This window comes from Pelmatolapia mariae, linkage group LG17 (assembly GCF_036321145.2).
Source record: "Pelmatolapia mariae isolate MD_Pm_ZW linkage group LG17, Pm_UMD_F_2, whole genome shotgun sequence".
Lineage (NCBI taxonomy): Eukaryota > Metazoa > Chordata > Actinopteri > Cichliformes > Cichlidae > Pelmatolapia > Pelmatolapia mariae.
The window spans coordinates 1,949,341-1,974,339 of NC_086242.1; the positions used below are offsets into that span (position 1 = coordinate 1,949,341).

At 43.7% G+C, this 24,999-nt stretch overlaps 1 protein-coding gene across 4 annotated transcripts; it reads left to right on the top strand.

Annotated features, from left to right (window-relative positions):
- The first annotated feature begins 375 nt into the window (after positions 1-375).
- Positions 376-22,838, top strand: mllt1a (MLLT1 super elongation complex subunit a). 4 transcript variants are annotated; one of them, XM_063500792.1, is made up of 12 exons: positions 376-483; positions 6,562-6,742; positions 7,292-7,374; positions 9,694-9,837; positions 11,411-11,536; positions 13,651-14,310; positions 14,615-14,705; positions 14,855-14,966; positions 15,501-15,600; positions 16,001-16,078; positions 17,048-17,119; positions 17,231-22,838. In XM_063500792.1, the coding sequence occupies exons 1-12, from the start codon at positions 472-474 to the stop codon at positions 17,354-17,356; spliced, it is 1,785 nt and encodes a 594-aa protein (XP_063356862.1). In that variant the 5' UTR covers positions 376-471; the 3' UTR covers positions 17,357-22,838. The 4 variants fall into 4 exon arrangements, with proteins under 4 accessions (XP_063356862.1, XP_063356864.1, XP_063356863.1 ...); XM_063500794.1 differs by having other exon boundaries at positions 16,001-16,069; XM_063500793.1 differs by having other exon boundaries at positions 14,618-14,705.
- The last annotated feature ends 2,161 nt before the right edge of the window (positions 22,839-24,999 follow it).

Here is a 24,999-nt window from a genome sequence, read left to right on the forward strand (position 1 = left end):
TAAGAGGATTGTAACAGTAAGATTACCCTGATTGTTAGTGCCATCGATTTAGCGTTTAGGACAGTAAGAGTAATAGGTAAAATCTGAAACCCAATACGATCGAACCCCGATTAATCAATTAGCATGCTGTGCATTTTACAATTGAAACAGAGCTGTAGCCATTGGGACAGGCTCGCTGTCACTCCAGAGAACCACCAGAAAATGCTTTAATTGTATTTGCAGCTCGGGGACTGGCCCGCCTTTGGCAATCGCTGGTTGGCCCCTTTCAAGAGCGCTTCCATTTGCCGTTCTCCTATTGGCTGAGAGAGCTTTCTGTTTTGGTAGCCTGCCAGATGCCGTCTGCGAGGGGAGGGAGCCGTCTGCCTTCCGCTTTGGGCAGAAGGATAGACACACAATGAGTAGACGAGGCTGGGTAGAAGCTCCACTAACGCCGCTGTAAATATATCCATCATTCACTGAGGCCAGAGAAACATGGAGAACCAGGTACAGTGGCTTTTGTGTCTCCCGATGCTATATGAACTTTTCAGGCTCTAAATGGCAGCAGGCTAAGCGCTGGCTGGTCAGGAATGAATCCTCTGTTCTGCTAGCCAGAAGAAAAAAATGCTCCTGCTGCTAATGAACTCGTAGTTGTTTGGCTCTGGAGCTATGCTAGCTGGGCACTCATACATCGGTATTTACCGCTAGCTGAGCTCAGTCTACTACACCATTCAGTCAGTACCGCTGCATAGCTCTAGCCACAGCCAGGCACACAAAGCGAGCTACAGCTACTGCTTTGCTGGCTTTAAACAGCAGATGCACAACGTTAAACAGCACGAAGACCAGTTTAAAGTCGAGGTTTTGTGCCGCCGAGCTAAGCTAATCTACCTATGAGGACAGTGTCGGCCGTTGGCTAAAAGCTAAGGAGTCGCTACAAGGCGCCGGGGGAGAGAAACCTGGAGAGGCGGGTGTTGTCTCCAGTGCCAGCGGCCTGAAACCTTAACATACAAAGCAAATAAAACCAGCAATCTGCGTACAGCATGCAGTGTCTGCATTATTTGCCAGCACTTGGTTAATGTTTAATGGTCATCACCTTCGTGTGGCATGGTGAAAAACTGACAGGCTCCGTGTGTGGCAAATGTTGAGTCCAGTAAAGATTTGCTGCTTATTATAAAGCAGAGAATCCTCAGTATAAAACATAATTTTGAAGGCTGGTCTGTAAACTTTGTGATCTTGCAGTGTCGTGCCTCGACATTTTATGCAATGCACATATAAATTTGCGCAGTTAAAATTTATGACACCATAAAAAGGTACCTAATTTATTTCACAGAAACAGAAAAGAGGCTAAACCAAATTACATATCTGCTAACTGTAAAGTAGATGCTGCTGAATGGGTTACTCTCAGAATGCCTGAGGCTATTCAGGACTTATTTCAGATGGCTAGGCCACACACACCCATGGAAAGTGGCTCAGCCACTTTCTTGGAACGGGTCTCCGCTCAGCTTTGGCCCCTTTGAAGTTTTAGTGCATCCAGAGGAAGTCTCCTGCTACAAGTTAAATGCTTTCTCTAGCTGTACTTGTGCTACGCATGTTACCTTTGTTACATGGGCAAGATTTGCAAATAGCTTTTCCAAACACTTTACACAAATACCACTCGCACTGGCATTTCATGGGTACACATTCAAATTCTACCTTGATCAAGGGCACAGCGATGTCATTTTGTAGTGTGTTCCCATTGAACGGAGTTGCTTTGTTCCTAAAAGTGTTTGTAGTGAGTATGTCTGGCCTCACTGATCCAAATGCACTTCAGAACATTGAGATATATTTGCAAGGTTGTTGGACTAGATCTCATTAGGTTTAAATTGCTCTTTCAGACCCAGAGAAGGATCAAGTTTAGACTAAAAATGGGGAATTCAATTTATTGCATAGTGCAACATCATGACATTAGCAGCGGGATAGCAGCTTGATTAGTCATACAGCTTTCTGTGTGGACAGCAAAGGAGGCTCTTTTTTTCTCTTTTCTCGTGCTCTGATCTTTGTGGCATGAACGCTGCAGTTGAGATGACAGGATGAGTGGTCGTGCAGCTTTTCATAATCCTCACACGCTCATTCGCACACCCTATTTCCAATGCTCACTTGTTTTCTTTGGGTGCCGCAGATAGGCTATTTGTGACTCCCCTGTGGCTCCCAGGGATTGACCATTTTCCAGTACAAGTAACTGTTTCACCTCTATCCACGTTATCTCGTAGATTGCGCGGTACGGGGAAAGAGTTCAGCATCCCCACAAGACAACTGGTGTCGAGCGCGCTTGTTCGTCCCCTTTCAGGCAAACTTTCTGACTTTTATTTTAATCGTTCATTTGCTGGAAGAGATTAACACGGTCATGAGGGGTGTTATTTACATGGCAGCTGGGAGTTCATTGTTTTCATGGGAGCCAGTGTGTCTGCCAAAATTTGTATTTCCCCTCAATTGAAGCACTGTGTGAGTGAAAGAGAGAGGGGGCATGCACACATCATTTCAATATCGGTGGCTTTGTGTTATTTATTTTTTTATCCCATGCATTGGCTTTGATGGAAGTTAGCTGAATAACTGTGTCTCCACACGCCTGTTTGCCCAGCTTATTTTAGTAGAACTAAACTGAGAGGCAGTTTGACACTCGTTGGTTCATGTGTATCCTCACCAGTGTTGATTTCATTTCGTGTCTTCATAATTCTGGCTTTTTGTTGTCATAAAGTTTAAACTGTTTAAATATTAGAGGAATTTTTTCCTTTATTTTTTTGTATATTCAAAATCATTTTGAATCTTGTGGTGAAATTTTCGTTGCTTCTCTGATTTGGTTTGGGACTGCTCATAGAGCGGAACATCTGAATATGTCACCTTAGATTTGGAAATGTGTAGACGACAGACATTTAATAGCTTTATCAATTAACAACTGAAGAAAATAAATCTATAAACTAACTGATAATAAAAATAGATGTTAATTGTAAACTTTCCTGCAACTGCACCAACAAAATGCGTTTAATGGAAGAGAATACTTTTTGTTTCAACGTGTTACGGCGTTATCGATAAATCGGCCAATTGTTTTCTTAAATGATGAGTCTGAAAATGATCCAGTCTAATAATCAAGGTAGTGGCGTCAGATGACTTGCAATGTTCAGCCATCACCCCACAAAAATATTCAGTTTATTGTGAAAACAAATGAGAAAATATTTCTCATTCAGAAGGTGAAACGAGAGAATATTGATATGGACTCTGTTGTTTTTTTGCTAGAAAATGGTTTGATTGATCTTTTTAGTCATCAAAAACTTGCACACTCATTTTCTGACTATCAGCTAATTAACTGCTTGCCTCGGGACGGGTTTCTCTGTCTCTTTCTCTTAATTTGTTTCATTATTGAAAGATATTGCACGCACTCCTCTAGCTAATTGCTTTTTTTCTGTCAATTCTTTTCTGCTAAAAAATTGTGAGAAGAGATTTTTTCCTCAGTGATTCTTCATTTTGCTAAAGGATCAATCATAATATCAGAGAATGAAGAAATCCTCAAATTCCCTTGTTTTAGTTTTTATTTATATTTAAATGTTTTTAAACTTTACCTGTTACTGAAATCACCAAATTTTAGCGCTCATTCGTTTTTTGTGTGTTTCTGAAGCACAATCAGCATCTTCCTCTTTGGCTCGTTGTCATCCTGATTTTTATGTTTGCTTATCACAACCCTGATTTTTTATTTTTTTTTTAAACCAGCTCCTCAGGGGGAGGGGGGGCACTGATGATTGGAGGGAGTCCATAGCGGCTCGCTGTGGGTGTGGTGGAGTCTGGAGTTTAAGGGCATTACTGCCACAGAATGGCCGGGCAGAGCGCCAGGCGGGGAGGTGTATGTGCATGCCTGTTTGTGTGTGCGTATTTGTGCGCGTTCGTGCTGGGGAGTGCCAGACCAGCTCATCTCAATCCTGTCCCCTCTAATCCCCCCGCTCGGTCCCAGCTCACGAGCTCCTCGGTGCAGGGGCCAAATCCCCACATTCTTCAGTCCTCCCCTGGACATAAAGTGCCTTTCTGTCCCCCGCCCGCCTCCACCCCTCGCTTCCCCTCCTGCGCTCTATCTCCACCAGCGCTGTGTCACTTGCGTGGCCCGCTGCTGTCATTGTTCTTGGCAGACAGTTGTGGCCCAACAACGCGACCCTCTTCTGGACAAACCTTTTGAGATTGTTCTGCTCGGGCACCTAATCACTCCCATTCCACTGGGAGCGTCCCTGCATGAGTCCGGCTTTGTTTCTGTCCGGCCCCTTTCCTCTCGAGTGTCGAGTCCTAACACTCGAGAGATTCAGAGGTTTTGTTCAAGGTGGAATCGCGACCCAATGAATAATTGCTCCGTGGATTAATCTTACAACTGGCTTTGCTTATGTTTATTTCATAAGCTACCTCAGCTTGGAAGGTGTCTTTGCTGCTGTAATTTGTCACTGCCAGGGACCGGGATGCAGCCAATAGCACGGGGCTTTGACTTACAGTCATTATCGATTGTAATGCAGTTGATAATTGACTTAAAATCTGTAGACAGAGTTGTTATGATTAATAGCCGACTCTATAAAACAACTGAAGTAAAGGTAAGCAGTTTTGTTTTAAGGTCACGGTGACGTCATCGCCCAAAACATAAAGATTTCCAGTTTTAATCGTATTTTATTGTTTTGCAGTTGGATACAATGTTTTCAGGACCAAACTTGAAGTCTTCAGCTGTTGTTTAGCCAAATGTCAGAAACCCAGAGATTCATTATGATGTTACAGAAACATGGGAACAGCACAGAGGAGAGATGGCCGACAAAGTCTGGGCACGTTTGGCTGTAGTTGTTACTTAAACTGACTGAAAATCTTTGCTGTGTTCAGTGATGCTCTGAGTTTTATTAAGCTATTAAACTATTTGTTAGTAAAATATAAAGATGAATGAACTATTCCAGGAGTATTTATTTCCTCTTTATTTGCTAGCAGGGTACTTTAGTGTAAGCTAGTACTGAATGATGTTATGTGAAAGGCAAAAAAATCAGAGTATGTCAAACCAACTTAAAACTGTGTTAGCTGTTCTGTTTTTGTTTTCTTCTTCTTAATCATTAATCTAGCAGTTTAGCGGTTAGCACATTCACCTTGCATGTGAAAAAAAAAATGTGTGGTTTGAGTCTGGGAGGCTACACAAACCCAGCCTCAGGGGGTCACGAGCTTAGTCCCTGTCCCAAGCCTGGATAAATGGGAGGACTGGATCAGGAAAGTCATTCGGTGTAAATCAGGCCCAATCACACATGCAGATATCTCTCTGTGGTGATACGTTCAGAAATAAAGGTGCTGCCAAAAGCACCTTCTCCTTTATCATAAATCTGTGATATCAATCCTTAGAAAATCCTGTCTCAGATCTAATGCAGAGAAGGGCGTTCCTTTTCATCCTCAGATCTTTCTTCATAAGAACAAATAAACTACTGCAGATTTTTAGTTTTGTTTTTATTTATTTTAATTTGTGGGTCACATAGTGGTGCATTTAATGCTGTCACCTCCTGAGTTTGAACCCCCGGCCGGCTGGGGGTCTTTCTGTGTGGAGCATGTACCCGTGTGCCTGCGTAGTCCAAAGACATGCATGATTGGTTAATCAGTGATTCTGAAATAGATGTAAGTGTGATTGTGAGTCTGTTATCTCTGCAATAGACTGTCGAGGGCGTACTGGACAGCAGTTAAGAAATATGGATGGACGGACAGATATTATTTGAGTTGGCCTCACTTTTCCAGCACAGATGACAATTAACAAGCTTCTTAAATGAGTTAGAGGACTAACCATCTTTTGATTTGGACCTAACAAGACAATGGAAAATGTCTGCTCAGCGTTTATGTATTTATTTTCATTTTTTTTTTAAACCTTTTTGCTGACTCCGAAGACCAAAAACAAGGAAGTTGCATAGAAAATAAGGTGCTGATTATTAGTTGGTTGCAAACTAGGAGGTTTATCCTATCTGTGTCCTGTGTTGTATAGATTTTAAAGCCCCTTGACTTTGGCTGATGAATAAAAACTGACATGAGTGACAGTATTGCCTGGAAATGTAGGGAGAAGCCAGTTAAGTTCAGGTTGCTTTCGTCCCATAAAAATCTCAAGGGATTAATTTTCTGTGCTTTTCTCACTTCTACGTGACAAAATGTCAGTATGAGTTTCTCAGTCTGTTAAATCTTTTTTTTTTTTTGTTGTTTGGTTATTGTTTTTTTTTTTTACAATACCTGAAATTATGGTTTTGCTCCCATGCCACAGCATGTCTTTATCCTGTCTTCCTTCTCTCACCCCAACCAATCACAGCAGATGGCCCCGCCCCTCCCTGAGCCTGGTTCTGTTGGAGGTTTCTTCCTGTTAAAAGGGAGTTTTTCCTTCCCACTGTCGCCAAAGTGCTTGCTCATAGGGGGTCATATGATTGTTGGGTTTTTCTCTGTATATATTATTGTAGGCTCTACCTTACAATATAAAGCGCCTTGAGGCGACTGTTGTTGTGATTTGGTGCTGTATAAATAAAATAAAATTGAATTGAATGCCTTCATTCTTGGTATTTAAAGTACTCTGTCTCTTTTCAGTGCACTGTGCAGGTAAAACTAGAGTTGGGCCACCGAGCTCAGCTAAGGAAGAAGGTGACATCAGAAGGCTTCACCCACGACTGGATGGTGTTTGTCCGAGGCCCAGAGACTGGTGACATCCAGCACTTTGTAGAGAAGGTTGTCTTCCGCCTGCACGAGAGCTTCCCCAAACCCAAGAGAGGTAGGACAGAGCAATAACGACATGTAAACATTCACACAACCACACATTTTCATTCTCTGCCAGTTTATTTTAAAATCCCACACAGTGAAAACAGCCGGTGATTTAAAAGAAAAGGCACCGAATCATTGAGAGGGAAACGGTTTTGTTTTTCACTCCTTTTTGTGATTTTATACAGATGACACATTTCTTCCTGTTACATATGACACATGAGAAATTGATCAGATTTCTAAATGTTGAAATGAGGTTGTTTGTTGGAGGTCAGAGTGAGGGCAGGCAGCACAAAGATAAACTGTGTACTGCTGTGACAGCCCAGTAGGAATATTGTAGTAATTAATTTAATCATAGCATTTCATTTAATGCTAAAAACACGCAATTCTATCAGAATAAAAGCATGCTTCTCACTAGTTTGTGCCGCCGTTTTGTTTTTGCGTGCCTTTAAATTAAGTAATGTGAAAATATACGTGCATATTGTGATCTCGACAGAGTTTGTTACAGTCGGTGATTTATTTTCTTTACTGGGGGTTAAAAAACAAATTTGTCTCTCTGCAGTATGCAAGGAGCCTCCGTACAAAGTGGAGGAGTCGGGCTACGCAGGCTTCCTCATGCCTATTGAGGTTTACTTCAAGAACAAGGTGAGAATACCTGAATGCTACCCATCACCTGGGTTATATGTGGACTCCTTTTTGTTTTTAATGTGTTGGAATCTAAACTTTAATCTCTACAAAGTATTTAAAGTCTCTTTGTCAATTTTCAAATGCATTAGAAAATGTTAGTTTTTCTAAAAGTTCATTTTTACACGTAGCTGAGCTAAAATGGTTAAAACAGAAAAAAAGCAGAGAGAAAAATCTGTGATGCTCTGCAGAGGCTTGCAAGAAAACTGGGGGGGGGCAGGTAAAAAAAACACTGACCGCTGCAAATAACGACACAATCACCTCCCTTAGAGATGCATCTCCAGTCTGAATGGGACTTAAGGCTGCCTTTACGTTCTCACAGGAATGCAGCATATAAGCAGAAATCAGGCTTTTCCAGCAATACCCATGTTAATCGGGTTAATTCCTTAACTTGATAGAGAAAACTGGGTTTCCCTTTTACTTGATGTGCACGTAATCAAGTTACCGTCTAAACCAGGAGTAATGCAATTACTTGTGGCCGTATAAAGGCAGTGATGGTTCAGAACCTCTGGTGGAAAAATATGTACACTATAAATCAGAAGTATCAGCTCTCAATAATCACATAATTTACAAATTAAAGGCTGGGCTACATTTCATCCTCTTATGGAAAATCAAAGGTAGACATTAGAAAGGTTAGACTGAAAGCAGAGCCCCCCAAAGCTGAGTAACCACTGATTACTGGCAAGCAATTAGCAAACCTGTAGTTTATTAAACAAAGTTAAGTACGCCTATGATTTCCACTTAGATTGGCTGCACACGCATGATTATAAGATGAACCATTCTGGACTTGTTAGCCGTGTCTTTCTGCACGTCTAGATCATGGCGCAACATGAAAAAGTGTTGCCGGAGGATTTGAAGTCATCATGAGATGAAAGCTTTTAATCAATAGTTCTATTAAAGAGCCTCAGGACTGCTAATCAGATCAGATTTGTGGTGGCTGTCCTCTTAAAATGGCATCATGGGTGCTCTGAGAGTTTGCACAAATCCAACTTGCTAAAGACCTGCATATAAACAACATGTCACAAAACTGCAGCAATAACCTTTGCACGAAGAGAGATGCGGTGAATATTTGGAGCGCTAGATAAATTTGTTTGGTCATATCTAGAACCACAGTGTGTGCACACTCTGACTGAAGCGTGGGGTGGGCGTGTGATTACAGGTGACTGCACAAGTGCAAAGGCGTTAGGAAGGTGACGTTTATAGATGGTATTATTATTTGCTGCGGACGCACCAAAACACTGGCTGGATGACTCTCGGCCTCCAGGAGCTCGTAAGAAGGAATATCCCCGGTGGCGATGCAGAGCCTGCTTTCAGAGTACCCGAGTATGCTAGCTGACACTTTTAAAATATTTCACAGAGAAAAGCAACGATGTCTTTAAAGGCAGGCAAAACGTAACTAGAGTAATGAAAGGTGTGCTGACATCTGGTGCATTGAATCGCGTTTGTTGTGGCTCCATTTGTAATATAGTAACTCAAAACTGTCGGTTTTTAATTTGACATAAGGGCAGATATCTTACTCTTGTACTTTGAAGTAATGCGATTACCTGAATGTTAAATGATTCAAATCTGTAGCACCTAAAGTGATATTGCAGCAGAGTGCGCTCCTGTGGTAAGCCGTGTTATAGGATCAGTTTCACTTTAGGAGAAATGCCCGTATGCAGTCCTGATTGTGTTAGCGAAAGGCTCGTCTGGTGTGGAAACAGTTGTTTCTATTAGTGACGAGTGAAATTATCACACAGCACTGGCATCTTTATGTCAGCCATTTAGAAGAACGATGGAGGAGCCGCTCTGCTTGCATTACGAGATAAGGCCTGTGCACATTAGTGTGCCATCATCTTCTGTAGTTCTTTGCAATGTTAAACCTTTGAACTGCTTCCAAAACTGCAACATCCTCCTTTTATGTGCGAGTAGCTCTGTAAACAATGAGACGAATCTGTCAGGATGATCCAGAAAAGACTTGAAGGAAAGTGAAGAGGAAAGTAAATATTAGCGACCATTAAGCCATCATCGCGGCTACTTAAAAAACTTTATTTATAAAATCTTTCAAGACTGACCTAATGCATGTGCCTTTGTCGCTACGCTCCGCCGCTGTACAGCTTCCCTCAGGAATGTTTCTTATCAGTGCTCCAGCTCCAGCATTGTCTGTGTTCTGTTGACTTTCCGGGTTGATGGTGCAGTCATTCAGCTTTTATTGTGCGTTGTGAAATGTCTATGACTGAGTGCCACACGTGCTGTGTAAGGACTTTTAAAACCTTCATTCTTTTTCTTCTCCCTGTTCAGGAGGAGCCCAAAAAAGTGTGTTTCAACTACGACCTTTTCCTTAACTTGGAGGGCAACCCACCAGTCAACCACCTGCGCTGTGAGAAGCTCACCTTCAACAACCCCACCAAAGAATTCAGGAGAAAGCTGATCAAAGCTGGAGGGGTGAGGCTGCCTGACACTTTGGCTCGTAGCCAGGCTGACTGACTGAGAGCTAAATGGCTGATCAAAGTGAATATCAGGCGCTAATAGTAGCAAGTACGGCACACTGTATTTTAGCGTTAGCGTGGGAGGAGTCGTTGGCTCTAAGTGTTTTTTTTCCTGTTCTCGACTCCCATTTTAATCCTTTAAGAGCCGCAGATAACCCGCATTGAGGAGATCACTTAAAGTCTTAAAAAGCATCGATTTACGTTAAAAAGGGGTCTTAGAAGGAATTAAACCCTGAGATTTCACTTTGAAAAGTATGTTTCTTCTTCTTTGTGCTCTTTTTGTGTGTGTGAGAGAGATCGGGAGCTGCTGGGATGTTACACACTCCTTTGCCCGAACGCTAAATACGGGATTGTGTGAACACGAGGCCGCTGAATCGGTTTAGTCAGCACTACGGCTGATAAATAAGAAAGTGTGACTTTTATCAAAACCTTGTGTAAATTTAAATAATCCACATATGCTGTAAATTGTTACGTTGTTACATTATTTGAATCAATTCTATAATTTGAAAGTGCTGCAGTATTACTGATCAAATAGCTTTTGACTTTTATGTCCCTGCTGTTTCCCCCTTAGGCTAATGAATGGATTTTTATACGGTTTAAAAATATTTTTAATTTGGCTGAATAATGTGATCCTGTTTAGGTGACGTCAGAGATTCATTTTAACCTCCTAAGAACTGAACTCATTCATAGCATGCATTTTCAATTTCTTTTTGCCTGTTGGGCTGATTGGGACCTGATGAATGTAAAAACAAAGAATTACATGATTATTTTTTATTTATTTACCTGATTTTTGTTTCTGAGAAAAATTAGATCTTCATATTTAAAATTTGGTCCTAGGACAGGGGTGTCCAACTCCAGACCTCGAGGGCCAGTGTCCTGCAGGTTTTAGATGTGTCCTTGATCCAACACAGCTGATTTAAATGGCTAAATGACCTCCTCCACATGTTTTGAAGGTCTCCAGAGGCCTGGTCATCACACCTGAATCATTTGATTCAGGTGTGATGACCCAGGGGGAGATCTAAAACCTGCAGGTCACCGGCCCTCGAGGCCTGGAGTTCGACACCCCTGTCCTAGGAGGTTAATATAATGCTAATTTTTTTCCATGGTGTAGATGTGTAAATGCTGTAGTAGCCATTAACCTCCAAGCCCAGAGTAGTTGTACATTTAAGGTGCTGCACTTTTAAATTTGCAAACAAAAATGACACCATGAACACTAAGTTCATTGGAAATTGATCAAACTTGAGCTGCAGGAAGTGTGGACAGTTTTTATCAGCTTTGCTTTTCGCTGTTTCTGTATCTCGGCTGCTGCAGCGCGTCTTCCTCAATATATGCTTCTTTAATACATTTTTATTTGCACATAAAATAAAATTCATTTATGACACATTTCTTATCTTTTACACTGATTCTGTTTGATTTTCTTTCCTCAAGTATAAAGCCCACTTATAAATCTGTCGGGGAAAATGAACATGTATTTTGCTTCAGTTCTTAGAGCTTGCGCCTATTAAAGCCTCTTCTTTTTTGAATTTCAGGTGTTGGTGGTCCCTGAGGGGGCGGAGGCCATGTCAAGGCCAAGCCCAGACTACCCCATGCTCCCCACCATCCCCCTCTCTGCCTTCTCAGACCCCAAGAAGACCAAGACCTCTCACGTGTCAAAGGTTGGTGAAGAAATGATCCCGCTAGACCGTTTTATTTTCTCTTTGCACCTCTCTCATTCATCTTAAATTTATAATCTGCTTTATTGGTCAACTCCAACGATTGCATTTTCTAAAAACACACACTCTCTGGGTAAAAGACATTAACAAAATCATTAAATCAGCCTTCAAAACAGCCTGACTCAGACTTCTAATCACTACCAGCTGTTTTTGAGCATCTGTATGCAGAATTACTCAGCCTGCCAGGAAAGGAGGGATATCAGAAGAAAACAGGAAACTGATCCCTTTACGTTTACTCTACCAGCTCACAGGCCAGCACAGAGCTGACCTGGTACGGTCTTTCTTAAAAGTGGTGCAGGAGATTGTCTTTCTAAATCTATTCCTTCTCTCTTGATAAAATAAGGAGCTGATAAAGCGATAACAGGCCCGTGTGTTCTGCGTAGTCCTTCTCGTACGCAGTCATTTGTTAAAGCCTCACGATTATGGCACGCGTGCAAACGAATGTCCGTCTTTATTTTGACATAGAAATGCGCGTTTCATCAGTCCGATGATTATGGTGGCATGAGTGGGTGTTTGCTGAGCACCAGCTTGAGCTGGAATGGTTTCATCCAGCTGTGTCCATCTGCTGACACAGAAACACTCGGTGCAGGAAGTCTCTGAAGACGCACGTGGCCATTCTCTCCAGTTTTTTAACAGTGAATCAATATGATAAAAGCTCTAATGTGTGCATCGACTTTAATAGTGTCACTTTGAAAAAGCTGTAAAACTGTTTGCTGATAAGTGGGCGCTGACTGCCAGAGCTCTATTAAAAGCCGCTCTTGTGACTCTGTGGCGCGTTTGTTTGCACATTTGCATTTTTATGCCTCCGTGCCAGTGACAGCTGTGGCTGAGGAAATATGCTTCGGGGTTGACGATGTGTTTATCTGCCCCATTCTCACGACCGATGTCTCAGCAGCTCTTTGAGGAAAATTATTCACGTTTGGCACAAACTCAGGAATTGGTTAGTATCTGGTGGTCAGAGTCACTTATACACCTTTTCGGTCATTAGTGATTTGTTGAGATCAGACAGAAATGTCAGCTTGTTGCACTCTGACTGATTTTTCCTTCACCACTCAGTAGAGACGAACTTATGCGGGGTCAGAAGTTATCACCTTAAAACCGATGGCTTGACCAATGATCCCAGCTGGACTCGCTCTGTTTGGATCGCTTACTGGAAGTCCCACTTTGACCTCAAACTGTGTCAAGCTGAAGAAGCAGCAAACTGGTAAATAGGGGGGTGGTGGGGCGTGCCCAGTGCCCACTAAGTGTTTCAGCAGCACCTGATGATACGCAGCACTGTTGAGGTTGTTGAGACCTGTGTTTCTCACCACCTCTCTCTTCATACTTTGCTTCCTACTCTATAAAATAATTAATAAACTTGGTCTGAGAATTGTTAGGATTTTGCAGTGGTGTGGAAGTGTGAGGTCAACGGTAAAGCCATCTGCAATTGGTCTTGCAGGGAGCAACCTAAACAAGTAGAAACCCTGCCAAAGGTGGTCCAGAGGTGCACAAGTCAAGCCTGGAAATGTTGGAGGTTGTGGGGGGCGGCGGCTAATGTTGTTTCCCAAGCTCACTAGAAACCGAACCATCATTGATTTTCCGTGTGCTTTGTCTGCTGCGACAAATCACGTATCACATTTGTCCAGCACCATCAATACATTTCAGTGTGTTTCACGCTAATCGGATTCCAGCGACGCTAACGGCATTCCCATCAGCAGCAGCTCCACATAGCCTTGCTTGTTAACAGTTATAGCTAGCTAACAGAATTAGCTAAGATCTCGAGCCTATTAAAGACAAACATGCTGGGACTGAAATTGAGGATGTCCTCATTCAGCTCTAAGCGATGGTGAGCTTCGTACAGCTGTTATGCAGATGTTATTCTGTTTACTTAGACTAATTACTGAGACAGTCACATGTAATGTGATTACATGCCAGACTGGAAAGGCTTGATTTGGGAATCTTGGGAGGACACGGTGCGCTTGTACTCGAGGCAGCTGAGCTGATATTCTGTTTGCGGCTGTTTGAGCCAAATGGTCGAGGAGAAGAGTCGATGATGATGATGATGTTTCTCTCTCTAGGAACCCAGCAAAGAAGGAAGTGGAGGCAGCAGCAAAGGACCCAAACCACACAAGTTAACCAAGGAGCACCGAGAGCGGCCACGCAAGGACTCTGAGAGCAAAGCCGCTTCAAAAGGAGACAACGATAGAGACGGAAGCAGCAAGCCTGGCCGCGATCCTTCCTCTTCCTCGTCCTCGTCTTCAAAAAAGTTGTCAGACATCAAAGTAAAAGATGAAGTAAAGGTCCTCCCCAAGGCGGCCTTCAAGGAGCCTAAAATCACACTGAAGGACTCAAAGATGGAGGGAATGTCTCCGAAAGGAGGGGGGGCCGGTAGCGGCGGAGGAGGCGGGGGAGGAGGTGGCGGAGGGCCGCCGGAGCCCAAAGCACCGGGGAAACGACCGTCCACGGTGGAGTCTCCCAAACCGAGCGCTAAGAAGCAGAAGAAGGCCAGCTCCGAGGGGCCGAAGGGGCCCACCGGCGGGGGCGGGGCCTTCACAGGAACCTCCCCCCGTGTATCGTCCTCGTCCGCAGCAAACCAGTCGTACGCTGAGAAGAAGCCTCCGAAGGAGAAGGGTCGCTGGTTCCCAAGCAAAAACGACACGCAGGAACTGAAAGAGGCCAAGAAGCTACAAGACTCAGAAGAGTCGAATTCAGAGGACGAAGCATCGTCAAAATCAGAGGTAGGAGGACGAGACTGTCGCTTCAGTCGAGCTTTGAAACGGGAAAATGTTTTATGGGAAAAATTCGTTAGTAAATTCTCATCATAGTCGTTTCAGCTCTCGTGCTCACCGACTGCAGCAATGTGTTTACTTGGAGACATGATTAAATTTCTCTTGAACAGACTGAGGTCTTACCTGTTCATTTAAAAGAAAAAACAATGCATCATTACATTCATCGTGAGGTCACAACTAGTGATACTCGGTCCCATGAGTGTCGTTATTGTCTCTTCATGGACTCGTTGATCTCTCCTTCTTCTCTTTACAGCAGTCGGTTCCCTCCAGTCCTTCCACTCAAAGCTCCAGTTCAGATTCCAGTTCAGACTCTGACTTTGAGCCGGGACAGAAACAAGGACAAGGTACGGTTCTTTCAACTACGACCCATTTCGCATAAAAATAGAATTTCATTAGATACGATTATTTAATTTAATGAGCAAATTTAGACCTTATACAAATTTTGGGTGCTGAGAATGATGGAAGATGATGGTTTGTGTGACTCGTCGCTCAGGCCCCCTGCGATCCATGGTGGAGGAGATCCAGTCTGAAGAGTCAGATGATGATGACTCCACCTCAGAGGAAGAAACGCCCATCAAAACCAACCCGCCTAACCGCGACTCTCGGTCAGTCCCCCAAAACACATCCACCCTTTGAAATGTCACGCTTTCCTACACAGAAATTGACATTAGTGACAGAAACATGCACATCAGTGAAGAAGTCATTAACAGTCAGCTTACATGTGTGAGACGCTAGTGTGAAAGTCATGGTATGTATGTTTTGGGCTTTTTAATGCTTTTTAAAGTATTTTTATCCTGTAAAAAAGGAGAAATAAAGCGGTGAATATGCACTGTGTCTACGGGAGAATATAAGCTGCACAGTATGCATCAAACAAGTCAAAGTTGGAGCGTATTAACTGATCATTTTTCCCTTTTCATAGTTATGCTGAGGTGCTTCATGTGCAAAAAGCATTACTGTAGTCTAATAAGATCAATCGGTGTCATATCTAGACCTGTCTGCCCACCTAACTTTCTCTTGTTCTTATGTTATAAGGCAAATTATACTCGAGGGTTAACTCTGCTTACAATGGACAGTAGGAGCACGCGAGGCCTGTGTGTGTGCATGTCATTGACCTCTGACCTCGCCCTGTACCCCGTCAGACTCAGCCTGGACAGCGAGAGTGACAGCAGCGACGGCTCCCACCGCCCCAGTCGAGACCCCGCCCCGCCCCCACAGAAACACAGCTCCTCCAATAACAAAGTGAGTCATACAGACCTCATTCTGCTGCACACTTTATTAAAGAGTCATCTCATTAGAATAGAAGCGCTAAGGCGACACGCAGCGTCCGTTTACTTTTGTCATGTGTTTGGTTCGTACTAACCGTGGGACGAGCGGTTTGCAGTAAAAGACTTTAGGCTGTGAGTTTATTGCTTTTCTGGGGATTTCATGTGTGAGTGTAGTATAGATGTAGTAGACTGTAATTCAGGCTGTATGTTTAAAGGTGATGCTTAAAGCGGTCTGTAGCCATTCACCTGGCTCGCACTTGCATTCCTGCTCCTTTTTTGCAGACGGTCTCATCACTGCCTCTCTATCAGTATGCCCCCCCCCACCCACCCCCTCTTACCGTCTTTTACATTTTTGTGTTGTCTCTGAACTGCAGGTGTCTGTCCGAAAAAGCCCAGATTCCTCGTTTCGCTCAGAGAAGGTGATGAAGAAGGGATACGACAAGGTAGGAAGGGTAAATCAAACTTTTTATGCCTAAACCCTCACACACACACACACACACACACGAGGCTTTTAGACAGCGTTCGGGGGCCGCATTAATGCATCCAAGATGCAGTAATGACCACTAAATTCATCCAGCTATGCAGACAGACTCTGGCCTTTGAACCCATAAACACATTTTTCTTCTTTCTTCGATGATTAAAGTCATGTTTAAGTAGCGTTTGGTAAACTGATCTTTATTTTGTTGAAAGAGTCCAAAACGTTACTCCCTCTAAACATGTGATGGTGTCAAAGAGAAATCCATGTCCAGCACCAACAGATTATTAATGTTTCTGTCTCTTTGAGTTACTAACTTCTCGATGTTGATCAGACTCATGTTTTTTCTCATGATGGTAGTTATTTATTTATTACCCCGGCTGCTGTATCTTTGTGCTTCTTACGCCGCTGAAGATTTGGGACCAGATCTTCCAGATGTTGCTCCGTGAAGTATGAGAGTCTAAAACCTGCAAAGTGCTGCATTTAAAAGCCCCCAAAATCTGGAGAACACATGCAACCCTTTATAGATTCCCCCGTGAAGATTTATTGGCTGAGGTGGTGACTGAACCCCCATCAGCACCTCATTTAGACTAAACGTCTAAAAGCAGAAGAGATTCTTTGTTCCTGCTGTTACCTCCTGCTTGGATCGATTACCACAAAGCTAAGATGGAACATACTGATCGGTTGATAACGACAGAACTGATGCGTCTAGTCTCTGAATCAGTTTAATATTAGAGTTCCCAGATGGTTAGTCTCGTGTATTTCATGCATGTGTCCTTTATCTCCCCAATGTAGGAAAAAAATCTCTCTAGAGTCACAATTTTGTGCTGACAGAGTAGGAAGACTCTTAAACACTTTATTATTATTATTATTATTAGTATTATTATTTTTAAACTCCTTGGACTTTATTCTCTCTCCTCTTTTTCCCTCCTGTCCCATGGAGCAGGCCTACACAGAAGAACTGGTGGACCTCCACCGCAGACTGATGGCATTAAGGGAGCGTAACGTCCTGCAGCAGGTGTGTGCTCGTGCCAAAACTAAATAAGAACATCACCCTGCGATGCTCTGATTCTGTGAACGTACGGTGCTAACGGTTGCCGTGACGTTAACTGATCTTCCTCTCTATCAGATCGTCAACCTGATCGAGGAGACGGGCCATTTCAATGTGACCAACACCACCTTTGACTTTGACCTCTTTTCACTGGACGAGTCCACTGTCCGCAAACTACAGAGCTACCTGGAGGCGACCACGTGACAGGAAGTGGAAGCCGGCCTGCAGATGGCGGAGGCGGCATCGCCGCTGCGTCTGCTCTTTCGAGAGGAGACGGGTTGCCGGATCTGTCTCAGCTCTTTCGTGGGACTGACTGAACCGTCGAACAAGTACCGCGCAAAAAGAAACACACGAGCAAGCACACACGAAGACACAACTCCACCACCTACGTTCGACGCCGGGGAGAGAACTGGAGGAGGAGCAGTGGGAGGCGTGGAAGGAGACGCCGGAGCGGCAGAACTCCGTCTGCAGTCAGGATTTTCACTACACATCTCGTCTCGAGTCTGTGCAGTGGTGTGGAATTCACCTCACACCCCCTCCTCCACCCTCCTGCACCCTCATTGCTCCCGCCTCTGCAAACCTAATATTTCCCCCTCCTCCTCTTCCTCCTCCTCTACATGCACACTCCTTACTCGGCAGAACACTCCAATTCTTCCCCCCCACCCCCCGTTGTCAGCTGGAGCTCATTTCTCTCTCGACATACTCTTGAGTTGTGTGTGTGTGTGTGTGTGTGTGTGTCCGTGTGTGTGTGTGTGTGTGTGTGTGTGTCCGTGTGTGTGTGTCCGAGCATGTGTGTGCAAGCACTGCTGAGGTTTAAGGGGAGATGTTGTCTTTGTGGTTACTGACTTCTCTCTGTTTGTGAAGCTTGAACACAAACAGCCAGTTTGATTCTTCCCCCGAGCATACACCAACATATAAAGAATTAAGGTAGCACTTTACTTTATTAGCCACCTGTTTAACATTAATAGGTACATAAACTTCAAACAAATGGATTGTGACACACTATAATGTAGTTGTAAGCAGATACGCGTTTCCTCATGTATCATATTGATCAGAGTTTAGGAGTTAAAACCCATAAAGACTTTTAGTTCTTCTTGTTTTAAGAGGTTTTCATGCATGCAGCAGTTTTAGGAGCAAAAAGACGAGCTTTCTTTTTCTTCTTCTCTTGTTTTCCTCTCACACGTTACTCAGAGCAGTAAAAGATTCACTTACTGAAAATACTACTAATGTGGTTTGGGCAAGGGTTGCAGGAGGCAACACGTGTGATGCCGGCTCAGTCGCGGCGTACGCACCAGAGCGTTAGCTGCTCTGTTTGCACACGATCTGACACGACGAGAAAGTTTTAGAAGAACGGTGCGCACCGGAGAGGTCCGGTCTGGTAATTGTGCTCATTACGTGTGACAGCTCTAAGTCCGGTTTGGGTCTCTGCAGTAAAGATTTGGGGACTGGTCTTTCACTTGAATTCATTCATTCCCCTCTGTGGCAGTAAAAGATGGCGCACGCGTCTTAGAAACTCCTGTAAATAAAAGCCAGAAAGCCTTTTAGTCCCGACTCTAAGCTACAAACAAAGGCGGCGTCCTGTAGGAGAAAAGGGTCGTACACTAGACAACCACTGTTATATTTTACTTTTTTTAAATAGAAATACGTTTCAGAGTAACATAGTCCCGTGTCATGGCATTTTTTAATGAATTATACTCATCGTCTAAAGTCAAAGTGTGTCTGTCTGAACAGCCACACTTGAAAGCGGGTGTGAAACCTCATATGTAATTATAGTGTGTTATAAACCAGTTGTTGAGTATTTGCAGTGTTCGCGAATGCTCAATGTGAGGCTTTAAAGCAAAGCGGTACCGAGATTCATGCACATGTTTGCCTCCCGGGTCCTTCCAGCTTTGAACACTGTACATGAAGACACTGAGACGTGTGCTGTATGTGTGCGTGAGTGAGCTTTCTGTCGTCTGAACATCTGAAAGCGTTCTCCTCAGTTCCCCCTCTCCTTCCTCGCACTGAAAGCTGAGCCTTGACCTCCTACCAACAGCGACCCCTCCCTTCGCTCCATCCCTCCACTTCACCCCCCCTCGTCCACCTCCTCCCTTCTTCCCATATTGGCGTGCATGAAAGGGCTCGACTGCTCGCAGCCGGAGCAGCGGAGGGTCACTCCTGAATTGCCTTTTAAGTGTTGGGTCGGGCACGGTAAGGTGGGGAGAAATGGGGGGAGGGGGGGTTAAAAAGCCGTGAAAAAGTAGCCATACTTGTCTCCCTGATTCCAAAAATTAAAAAAAAAATAAAAATAGGGGCCACGCTTTTTTACATTTTATTTTTCTACAAGTGCATTTTGTGTATTTATTCCCAGAAAACCTGTGAGCTATGAATGTATATCGCTTTTACTTTTCTACGGCTAGAAACAGCCCCACTCTAGTGCCTTTTTCCTGCGACTTGCAGTGTGTATATGTGTGTGTGAGTGGGGAGGGGGGTGCGCTCTGTTAGGCATGCCCACACAGATTGAACACCACCACCCCACCCCAGCCCCCTCCTCCCCTTGGGGAAACTAGTATTAATTGGGATGCCTGACTATCCAGTATTTTCCTAATAGCTTCCATCCCTGCTTCTCCTCTCCAGTGTCTCTGTAGGCTGTCGTCCCTTTTTATCGATAATATTTCCACTCATCGAGCCCTCTGGGAATTTTCAGAAGGCGGCCAAGATTTTGTTGGCCAGTTTTGGGATTAGGTTTTTTAACGAGTGGTAGTTCCTTCCAGTAATGCGTGCTGTTCAATAGGCTCCCCCTTCAAGCAGCGTTAAGCGTACCAGCTAACAGCCAAGTGTCCGATATCAAGTCGCCAGGCACTTGAATGGCATCGCTAATAGATGTGAATGCAAGAAAATAAAGACGCTGGTCTTTACATCAGGAATCGGACTGATGGTCTCACAAAGCTGGCTTCTTCTAACTAATCAGATCAGTGACTGTATGCTGCGTGGCTCATTCTGTTTAAAAATAATGATGGTGATCAACATATCGGCAGATTCACTCGCTTTATGCACTCAATATCTCAAACATTTAAGACGTGTTAAAAAATAGTTTATCCCAGAGGTAGTGATATTAGAGACTAGCCTTTATTTTGTTTGTTTATTTTAAAGCCAATATTGATATTAAAGGCTTTCAATAATCTGATCTAATCATAATGTAAGTTTATGTTGAGCGGTTTTAATTTTCTTCCCCATTGCTCTGCGGTGCTTCGAGCCAGATCTTTGGTGTTTCCTACTTCGGCTCTTTGATGGGTTGGGACCCGGTAAGCGTGCTAGCTGTGGTGATTTATGCATTAATGATCGGGACCTAGTCAACAGAGTACTTGAACAAAGTCAGAAGTGACAATCATCAGTAACGCCCGCTTTAAAAGTTCATTGGAAAGCACGTCGACGCACTAAAACGGTGTTAAATGATGGAGGTCGACTGCTGTAAACGATGATGAGGTTTTGTGTAGTTGAGAGTACTTTGCACAGTGATTTGAACAATTTAACTCTAATTGAATTGGCAGAAACTATCCTCGCGTGTTTAGTGTAACCTCATTTAACAGACACCATCCCACCAGGTCGGAGAAGCTCCGCCTTCTCCTCCTGCGGTGGACTAAAGACCAATAATATGTATGCAATAGTTTTCTTTGCATCAAACCGTACTGTAAAAAGATCATAACAAACCAGAGAAGCACAAATGTCGCTTTCTTCACTCTGTGTAATAGAGTCCAGTGTAATATCTACTCTTATTTTTAGCTCTTAGTGTTTGATTATTGTTTTCTCTTTACATTCTTTGTATTTACTGTATATCGTTTACTTGTTTTTATGTTTTCTCTTCTCAGACTCTGTCTATGCTCTATATATCTATAACGCTGCTGCAGAAGTTCCCCCTAAAGGGATCTTCAGTTTCATCGAACATTAATGACACTACTCTTGATCGTGAGTAGCTTCCTGTTGCATAATCTGAACAAACGTCTGCTCGACACATTCAGGAGCCAGTTTTGTGAGGCCCAAACGAGTCAGAACTGAGCACGAGTTCTGGACTTATTTGGGGCCTCGATGTTGGTTTTTTGTGGCCCCCTTTAGGCTTCACGCTCTCTCAGACACCAGCCCACTGATCTCCTTCCTCGCTTTTCCTTTTCCTTTTCCTGTGCTTCTGCCCTGACGTTCCGATAGCTTTAATACTTCGCTCTCTCCTTCTGTTGCCTGCCTGGCTCGGCGCCGCACTCCCTCTGCCCTTACCGTAAACGCCGCACGAACACGGGAGATGTCTCCGAAATCAAAACCGGCATCGGCGCCGCCTCATGTGCCCTGTAGTAGCCCCCCCTCCCGCCCCTCCCTTCTTCCTCCCTCTGCGCCACCTTCATTTTTCCCGAGGTGTGCCTCTGTCAGCAGAACTTCAGGCCCGAGAGTGAATTTTGCAGCCGTGTGAGTGATGTTAGTGCATCTTGCGTGCGTGTTTGTCAGCGATGGGAGAGAATTTCCAACGAACAACTTTCCTCTCTGTCCTCTGTGCACCAATGTGGGAACTTAGAAGTCCTAGTTCATGAACTCTGACCTTTGACCGGGCGCTCATTCGGTCCCTTGTGGTCGTGGCGGAGACAGTGAGTTAAGTGGGAGAAGCCCCACTATGTACCCACAGTCAACGTTTTATTTATGGACCTCTGCACTTTTGGCTGTGATGACTTCAGTACTTAAGTAGTTACCTAAACTGTATTTTTAAGGATTTTATACAATATTTACATGCAATACAATATGAATTGAGTTTGTTTTGTTTGCCAACCATTTGTTTCTTATTTAATTGTCTTTTATTTTGGCATGTGTTGTCGCTATTATTCACAAACATGCCTGTCGAATCTGTTTTAGGCATAAGATGTTGGGGATGTTCCCTGTAAAAATTTGTTTTTTTGTTTTGTATCATGATTCTGATGACAGCTGAACACCGAGAAGCACGTGTTTGGGCGGGCGGGTGAAAAACAAACGAAACAAAACTGCTGGATGAGCTAAACTTTATCACCCTCTGCTCCGAGTACAAATAACTGGACCACAAGGAGGGACGTGAGGAGTCCGCACTTTGGTTCAGCAGAAGAAAAACGGTTTGTTTTTCTGTCGTGTCCAGTTTGGGTTTTCTGCACTTTCGTAAATGTGCGCGCCCAAACGTAGACCGTCATCTTCATTTTATTATGTTAGGACAACTTGAGCCTGAGGAAACACAACATAGAGAAACAAGAGTTGCAAAGTGGGAGGAGATGCTCTGGAAGTTAAAGTGCTGTTTATTTGTTTAAATGTTTGAACCCCTCTCTGGCTTGGATCTGCATAAAACACTGAAAACTGTCTTAAATATTAATATCTGTCTCAGAAGATGTGCTTTAATGAACTGCAACTTGCAGCAAGCAGTAAAGATGACAAGCCTGAGTGGTTATCGTTAATGTTGAGGAACATTATAGAAGGGAATGCGAGATAGATGGGAGAAACCCCCCAGCTGTCCCTTCCCTTTGCAACTCTGTGCACAGGGCTGTGAGAGTGGAGCATTTCAGCTGAGTCTATATTATATATAATATGTGTTTAATACAGCAAAGGTAGATTATCTACTGTGTGGATCTTTAGAGGATGAGGAAAAAGCAAAAAAACAAACAAAAAAAAAAAACAGAGAAAATGGTTCATTGATAATGTGTGGAGATGGGCGGGGCGGGAGGGAGGGGGCATGTGCAGACGGGGTGTTTCCTGTGTCAGTGGTTGTCATAATGTGTCTGTGACAAGGGGACAGGGTTGCCTGTATTTATAAAGGGTTTGATTATTTTTCTTTTAAAGGGGCGGGGCGAGGGAGGGGGAGGGCGGCGTCTGAATCCATGTACGAGGTCGAAGCGACGAATGGCGGGAAGAACAAATGAACTGGATGGCTGAAGAACAATTTGGTATTTTTGAAAAAACAAAAAAGGAAAACACAAACTTGGCATTACAACGCCACCATGTGGCCGTATGATGCAAGTTGTTAACGAGGACGAAACATGTTATTTTAATGTTATTTTTTATGTTGAAATCATATTATTAATAAAGTCATTAAGTACTGTTGTCCCCCCTCCCCGTGTGTCCGATCCTTGACCGCTGCGTGACCCGCTGCAAGGGTTCGAGTAAAGTTCACGTGACGGTCATCGCAGGCCGCAGGGTTAAAAGGACAAGCAGAAGGCCGGCTCATAATGCTCGTGATGCATTGACCATCTATTGAGGAAATGCGGCTATAGGGAGGGACAGTTATTGGCGGAGGCTGATCAATAACCCGGGAGGCTGCGTGGACCTTTTGGCCTGTCGCAGCAGGAACAGCACAGGTGCAGATGACATAAAGATGGCTGAACGCCGTTTAGCAGCTTCGCTTTTATGCTCTTGACATCGTTCGTGCCGGTTCAGTGAATGGAGACTATGTTAGTGGTTCGGGCAACACAACAGTCTGTGCTGTGAGCAGAGCCGTGAGCTCTCTGGTGCAGCGCCTACTTTATGTGCTAGATTTAAAAATGTAATTTTTGTGAAATTAATGGAAAACAGTGATTTTATCATTTAGAATAAAAAAGAATCGGATATTTGTGATATTGTAAAAGTTTTAGTATCACAATTCAATTTGGACCCACGATAGCTAACAGTGGCCACGCGGTAAAGACACTGCGTGCAGATGACCTCCGCCCTTTTTATCCAGCTGATGAGACGCATGAGCACAGTTTGCGTTCTTCTGACAATCATCCCAATCTGACGGTAAAAATCCTGTCATTTGTGATAATTCAGCACTACTGTGGCCAATCCTGCAAAGTGTCACAGTTGCGAAACTAAATATGAATGTGTGCATGTGTTCGTTACTGCTGTTCAGTACGTTTACATTGTCAGATAAGACAAATAATGGAGCTGGATCACGTGGTGAGGCGGTTCAAGTTCACTTACAATATAAATGTTCAGGATTTTCAGTGAAATGAAAGAAACAGAGTTAGGTCCAATTTTTTTTTTTTTTTTTTTTTTTACTCTTTCCTTTTTACAAGTCAACGTGAAGCGCAGACTTTCAGCTTTAATTTTTCATAAATTTTGCATTAAATGTTTAGGAATTACAGCCATTCTTATACAAAGTCCCTCACTTGCTTATGAAGTAATTGGATAAACGAATATCACAGCTGTCGCCTTGGAGATGCTCTGCCATTCAGGTTTGTTTACCATGGCAACGCAGCCTCCTGAGCCGAGTGCGGTGGCTCTTCGACTGCGTGCGTGAAGATGCGAAAAGCAGAAAAGGAAATAAGAAACAGAACGTCTGCAAACTACAGAGTCCAAACCTAAGAGATCGGCCTCTGAAAAAGCGAACCATCCTGTGCTGCAGGTTGATTTTTAGTAATAGCATCTATGACAAACTGCTACCACTGCAAGAATGAAACTTGCAGCACGTCGGCTTTTCTCTCCCCCCGTTTCCGCTTAGCATTAGAAGCTCGTGGTTTTTGTGGCCACAAATACGAGATGTGAGAGAAGATCTCACAGAAGTGGAGGAAGTATTATCGAGCAGCCTATTTATGGTTGTCGGCACACCGAATAGCATAGAAACAGTTCACATGTGCCACGTATTTAACGAGGCTGTCGGCTCTCCTTTCTTTTTGACACCTGAGTCTGTTCTGATTGTGAGGTTGCCCCCCCCCCACAAAAAAAAGCTCAGTTTGCTTCAGGGGCTGAGATGAGCTTCCCGACCTCCATCATCAGAGCCCCGCCTGCTGTCTGAACCGACGTGGGTAAACCGTGTTATTTGTTACTCTGTGCATTTTAAATCCCTCCGCGTTACATTTACAAAAACAAAACAAAGGACAAGTTTCACAAAGTAG